Source organism: Lycium barbarum, chromosome 6 (assembly GCF_019175385.1).
Source record: "Lycium barbarum isolate Lr01 chromosome 6, ASM1917538v2, whole genome shotgun sequence".
In the NCBI taxonomy this organism is placed as follows: Eukaryota; Viridiplantae; Streptophyta; class Magnoliopsida; order Solanales; family Solanaceae; genus Lycium; species Lycium barbarum.
Genome location: NC_083342.1, coordinates 115,747,257 through 115,753,424, shown reverse-complemented (window position 1 = coordinate 115,753,424; position 6,168 = coordinate 115,747,257). Strand labels below are relative to the sequence as shown.

The following is a 6,168-nucleotide window of genomic DNA, read 5'->3' as shown; positions in this document are numbered from 1 at the left end:
ATAAATGATAGTACTTTTTGTTTATTCCTAAATGGCAGATCTTTTGACAAATTTAGCATATCTTAACTCTTAAAATAACTCACGGATAAACAAGGGCCACTAATTAAGGAATTCATTTAAATCTTGATTAAACAGATTAATACATATCATTTTCTCTTTCATCATCATCTTTTTCACTAATTAAAAAGTTAGTAGTATACCACTAATAATCCTAATCCTTTCTTTTTCATCATTATTTTCTCAACTATTTAAGGAATTCTTTTACCATTAATGACCCTTGTTTTCAGTTTGGTTATAGTATAGTATGTTATACCATGTATATACATGGTATAATAATAATAATATACATGGTACATAACATATAAATACGTATGTGGTCTAATAAAATATGCACGGTATAGCATATATAACCATACAGTGTAATAAAGATATACATGGTATATATATATATATATAATTAGCAGATGTGCGTTATACTTAACATATACCACTAATACATGTTTTGTTACATATATTATTGAAATAGAAAATATGCAATTACCACCGATTAAAGTTATAGAAATGTTAAAATAAAAAGTTAATATTCAAATAAAGGAACAATAGGAAGAATTTGCATGTATAAAAAGAAAATAAGATAGAAAGGCAGGAGAAAAAAAAATGACAAAAAAGAATGAAATGGCTGTTGTGGGAGATAAAACTTTTACCGGAAAAATAGGATCCAGCTGAAATTTAGGAATTTTTAGTTGGAAGTTGTTTTATGTGTTAATATTTAGTTGCCATGGAATGATAACTAGCTAATGCTGCTACTGTTATGCAAATACTTTAAATACAGCCTTGCAATGTTTTTAAAGTTTCTTTAGTTTGCTATTGCTGGGCTTTTCACAATGCTTTACGGAGTGGGCCTCACGTATGTTCAAAAGAAGATCCTAACTTATTTGATTTTGTTCTCTTCTTTTCATTTCGTTTTTTCTCTTGGAGAAAATTGCGAGTATAAATGTATAATTGACTCAATTGAAATTAGCTATCATGAAAGAATCTCAACATCTAAATCAAAATACTAAAGATATAGATGAAATAGTTTAATCGTTATAACCCCCTTTAAATACCTTCAAACAACTGATGGGAACGTTATATATATGAAGGAAATAACAATTCAGCGTAAGCGTTGAATATTTTTTTTTTTCATCGGTCAACGACAGTGTTCTTAAGCTTATACACAATCTAAAGATATTACCGTATCATACGTATAGGTGAATTTTGGATTTAATTTTATAGGCTTATTTTAAGGTTTTTAGCGTTGAATTCATTGAATTTTTAAAAGTATCAGTTCCTATATACTATTTGTTATACAATTTTAATAGATTTTCACATTATAAATTTATGTCTCGCGTCGAAAACGTTGGGTTCAAATGAACCCCGTGCTGTAATGCTGCATCTGCCTCAGATCATACAACACATAAGATTTCGGACTAAAACAAGTTTATAACTAAAAAGATTAAAGCTATACTTTAAATTTCTCTAATTAAGTACTGACTGGGCTGAAAAAATAAAAGTTACTGGGCGGAATTTAATTATCTCTCTCACTAGTGAGAAAACGACAGTCATATATTATCATACATTTATCTATTTCTAAGGTCATTTGCCCTTTGCGTTTCGTTGTCTTTCTTTTTGTGCTTTTGTTAATGTAATAAAACGGAAAAAGGGGAAGAAATCAGGATTTTAACAGATGCAGTCATCAAAGCTAGTAAACAAATAGACACATATATCAATTTTCAAACCTCCTCTTAATAATTATAAAGGATAGAAACTATGGCAAATTGGCATTTGGCAATTGGATGTATATTTACAACAGTTGTTAGTAGTCATTGGATTTACTGATGCATCCGAAGTTTGATGTAACCGTCAATAAAGTGGATGCACGGTACAAATTCCACCAGATGCAAAAATAGTTGAAGATATATGATTCTTGCGATGCTCATCTGCTTAAGTCTTGATGGACACACATAATAATTCGATGCTAGTACTGGTAAGAGATAACAAATATGTTGTGAGAACGTCCAAGAACGAAACCTGGCTCGGACACCACATCACCAAAATCCACATAGACCTTAAAAGTTCTAGTACTTTAATTTGTATTTGGAGAAGTACTGACCCTATAAACATGTTCTTCCCCCGTGAGTTCATCAACCTCGACAATCCAATGGCTCCTCCTTCCACTAACAATATTACCTTCTGAAACACTAATTTTACTAACTAGTAACCCTTCTCCAATTGGTAGAAAGTAACCCTTGTGATCAAAATTTAACCTAGGTCCTTCATGTAGGGCGTTGTACCCTACAATAAATGCACCTTTAACACTAACACCTTGTTGTGCTGCTTCAAATACTTCTTGAAAATCCTCCAATTTGCAATCAATAAGTACAAAATCAGCTCCTTCATAGTTACTTGCCAATAAAGTTTTAACATCATCACCAATCACTAACTCAAGAAAATTTGCATAGTCTCCCAATAATGTTTCTTTAATTGCATGCATTTCTTGCTCTTTACGTAATATACACACCACCCGGCCACCAGTTTGTTGAGCCGCCGCTGCTAAGCCTAGTAGCGCGGATCCAGGGTGGCCGGAGCATGCCATTACCATGAGCTGCGAATTATTTCCAGCAGCCATGGCAGATATGAACTCTGTTACATCAGGCACGTTTCCTCTTTCACCCTAAAATCTCCAAATAAAAATCAAATTAATGATGAGAATATTACTGAAGAAAGACGAGCTTTAGAACAAGCAGGTCAAATTATTATACACTGTATATAAAATGTCAAAATTGTTTCTTATGTCTATATGCTAGAAGTTGAATTCCCTTGACATCTTCATGTGTGCTTTATATTTTGAATCTCTATAGTGAAACAGCTCCGCCACAGACGACATAAATATCATAGATTTACATAGCTAACCCAATTAACTTGTTTGGGATTAAGATGTAAATATAGCTATGTTATTGTTATACTACTGAAGAGAAAATAGCTAGAAATCAGAAAATGAGTACAAAGGAGAGGAAAAGATTAGATTGCGTGTTACTTACCATTTTTAGAGTTTTGAGAAAAGCATTGGTAGCATTTTCAGCAGACCAGCAATCCATTCTTCCCGATTCTGCTGTTAGTGTTATTTTGGATTGTTTAAACTATTTATAGGAAGGGTTTACAAGATTGTCTTCCTTCAATTCTAAATAATGAGGTCAAGTTACAATAATAGTTGCATAGGAACAACTGAGGAAGGTATTAATTGAACAAGATTTCAAATTTGTTGACCAAAGTGGAGAACGTCACTTTCTTGTTTGTGTTGATGAGGAGTATTTTATTGGAAAAGTTGAACTTATTCATATCAACGTATGCTACAAAGTAATAAGTGAAACACGAGTCTTTTGTATGAGAAATTTAATCATAATGAACTTTACTTCAATTAAAAAATTCCAACATCAACTCAGATAGTGTCCAATTGCCTACATTCTATTAATTTAATATTACTACATCTATTTATCACTTAATTTGATGTACGTACCTGGTCCAATTATCTGTGTTCCCTATTTTATTTGTTTGTATGCTTCTGCCACCTAATAAAATATGGTTAATCCATTAGATACGTTCTTATTAGGACGATAAAAGGTCTAAAGAAAGTTATACTATCTTTATTTTTCTTGTTAGGTCAAGTCACATGATTCATCTAAACTCTTTTCTAAGATCCGGAAATTGAAAGGGAGAACGAAAACTAGAACTCCAATTATTCGGTGTTTATACTAATGACTACACGAGATATGTAATCAAATATACTCTTATCATTAAATAATTAACATGTATTCTCGTCTTAATTTATGACTTAATCCTAACTTTGTAGTCCATAAAGTGAATTGAGAACCATGACAGCTCAGGTTCAAATATCAGTAGAAGCAAAACACTAGGTGATTTCTTCTTATATGCCCAAGTCTTAATTGGTAAATAGAGTTACTAGGTATTTGTACTAGCTAATGGGAAGTAGCAGGTACCCCGTAAAATTAATTGAAATGCGTGCAAGCTAACCTGGACACTATAATTATTAAATTATACTATATAGTACTATAAATAGCAAAGGGATGCGAGTAAATATTTCATATCTAAGACTCCTTTCTCAACTACTAGCAGTTTGTAGCCTAATTTTCTCTTTTTCTCATACATGTTTTCACTAGAATTTGGAGTCCTTTTCTTATGAAAAAATCACTTTTAGTTTTCTGGAAATGGAAAAGTCTCTTTCTTCTCATTTTGATTCTCCATGGCATGGCAATAAACTAAGATATATATGGAATAGATGACACCTCGCTGAATTACTTAATTATTTATATATAGATAAAACAATTTAATTGAATTAGGTTCGGCAACTTTCAGCGGGTAGGTAATGCAGCACAAAGAACTCTGAATCCACAATTACTTCTTCCCATATCTTGTCCTAATAAAATGACACATACAAAACTTTTTCTCTATTACGTATTCTTTAACTTTTCCTTTTAAACTAAAATATGATATTAGTTTGGCAGGGTTAAACTATGTTTAATTGATATCGATTAATTATTAATCAGATTGGACACACGCGAACTCTCCCAGACTAAACTCTATCCTCTTCAATTGGTGGGGGTATTCCAATCAGTTCAATTTATACATTTAATTTGTCAATTTCATTGAATATATGTATCTTTTGACCGGTACACATCTAGTAATTTCATACATGATCTTCATTCCAATTTCATTGATAGCTACGCCATAGTCTTAAGTGGACACTCTTGCAGGCTTATCTAATCATTAACTTTTAAATCACATTACTATAATGTTTATGTGTAACGCAAAGTGCGCTCCAAGAGTGAAATGTTAGATATTACTACTATATAGAAGCATGGGTCTCAACCCATGCTTCGTCGTCCGTAAGCATTAAAAAAAATAAAAATAATGATGTGGTCCCCATATTAAATACCAACCAATATTAAAAAAATTTAAAAAAAAAAAACCAATATTAAAAAAAAAACTAAAAAAAGTGGAACCCACCATCTTCAAATTCACAGAAAAAAAAAAAGTGGAACCCACCATCTTCAAACTCACAGAAAAACAAAGTGGACTCCACATTAACAAAATCAAGCAATATAAAAAAAAAAAAAAAAAGTGAATCCCATATTAAAAAAATAAACAATGTCAAAAAAAAAGTGCAGACTTTGTATTCGTAGCAAACACTAATATAATAAAGTTTTAGATACGGAGCACAACTTATAATGTTATATTAATCGTGTTTTGAACATAGTATCCCATATTGACAAAATCAAGCAATATAAAAAAAAAAAGTGAATCTCATATTAAAAAAACAAACAATGTCAAAAAAAAAAAGTGCAGACTTTGTAATCGTAGCAAACACTAATATAATAAAGTTTTAGATACGGAGTACAAACTACAATGTTATATTAATTGTGTTTTGAACATAGTATATATATATATATATATATATATATATATATATGCATAAAAATAGTGCAAATTAATAATGTCAAAAAAAAAGTGCACTCCATATTAAAAAATCAAATAATATTCATGTAATTTCCAAAGTATCTCATTAAGTCAATAATGATGGATTCATTTCCACGTGTGTATCAATCCATTAGTGGGTGCAAATGAAATTGCTTTTCTTCAAAAGGTTAAATAGTCAAACCATAAAATTTTCTTTCCTTTTTATATTAGTCTGAGATCTAATCTAGATATTAAACTGTTGTATTTGCTATTCCGCCATGTCATTTATTTGTTATGTTTATATTTATATTTTAAAATAAGATAGAATTTAATTATTTTTTTATTTTTATTCTTACTCTAATAAATGTGAAAAGAGATTAATGTCATAAAAAATATATATCAAATGGAGATCAAATAATGAATAAGGTAAATTAGTCAAATTATAATTCTAATCGATGTTTTCTTAAAGAACCATGCAAAAGACAACATGACAAGTAAAATGAGCTAAATCGAGAATATTTACCAAAAATTAAAAAGTAATATTTCTTCGTTTAAATAGAAAATTAATTTCTACTTTGTTTCATTTTAAACATGTAAAATTAATTTAATAATTTAAATTAGAATTATCCAAATCAAAATTTGATAAAAAATAAT

General features: G+C 30.0%; 1 protein-coding gene across 1 annotated transcript; it reads right to left on the bottom strand.

The window, feature by feature from the left end:
* Positions 1-1,547: 1,547 nt before the first annotated feature.
* LOC132600032 (uncharacterized) lies at positions 1,548-3,214 on the bottom strand. Its single transcript, XM_060313167.1, has 2 exons — positions 3,081-3,214; positions 1,548-2,713 (listed from the first exon to the last, which is right to left on the bottom strand). Exons 1-2 carry the CDS (start codon positions 3,135-3,137, stop codon positions 2,126-2,128), a joined length of 645 nt encoding a protein of 214 aa, XP_060169150.1. The 5' UTR covers positions 3,138-3,214; the 3' UTR covers positions 1,548-2,125.
* Between the last annotated feature and the right edge of the window lie 2,954 nt (positions 3,215-6,168).

What these genes read in the sequence shown, in the direction of transcription:
- LOC132600032 (XM_060313167.1), bottom strand. Translation starts at nt 3,137, where the DNA reads ATGGATTGCTGGTCTGCTGAAAATGCTACCAATGCTTTTCTCAAAACT. An exon ending in TTCTCAAAACTCTAAAAATG is followed by an intron (nt 2,714 to 3,080) that starts GTAAGTAACACG and finishes TGGAGATTTTAG; the next exon opens with GGTGAAAGAGGAAACGTGCC.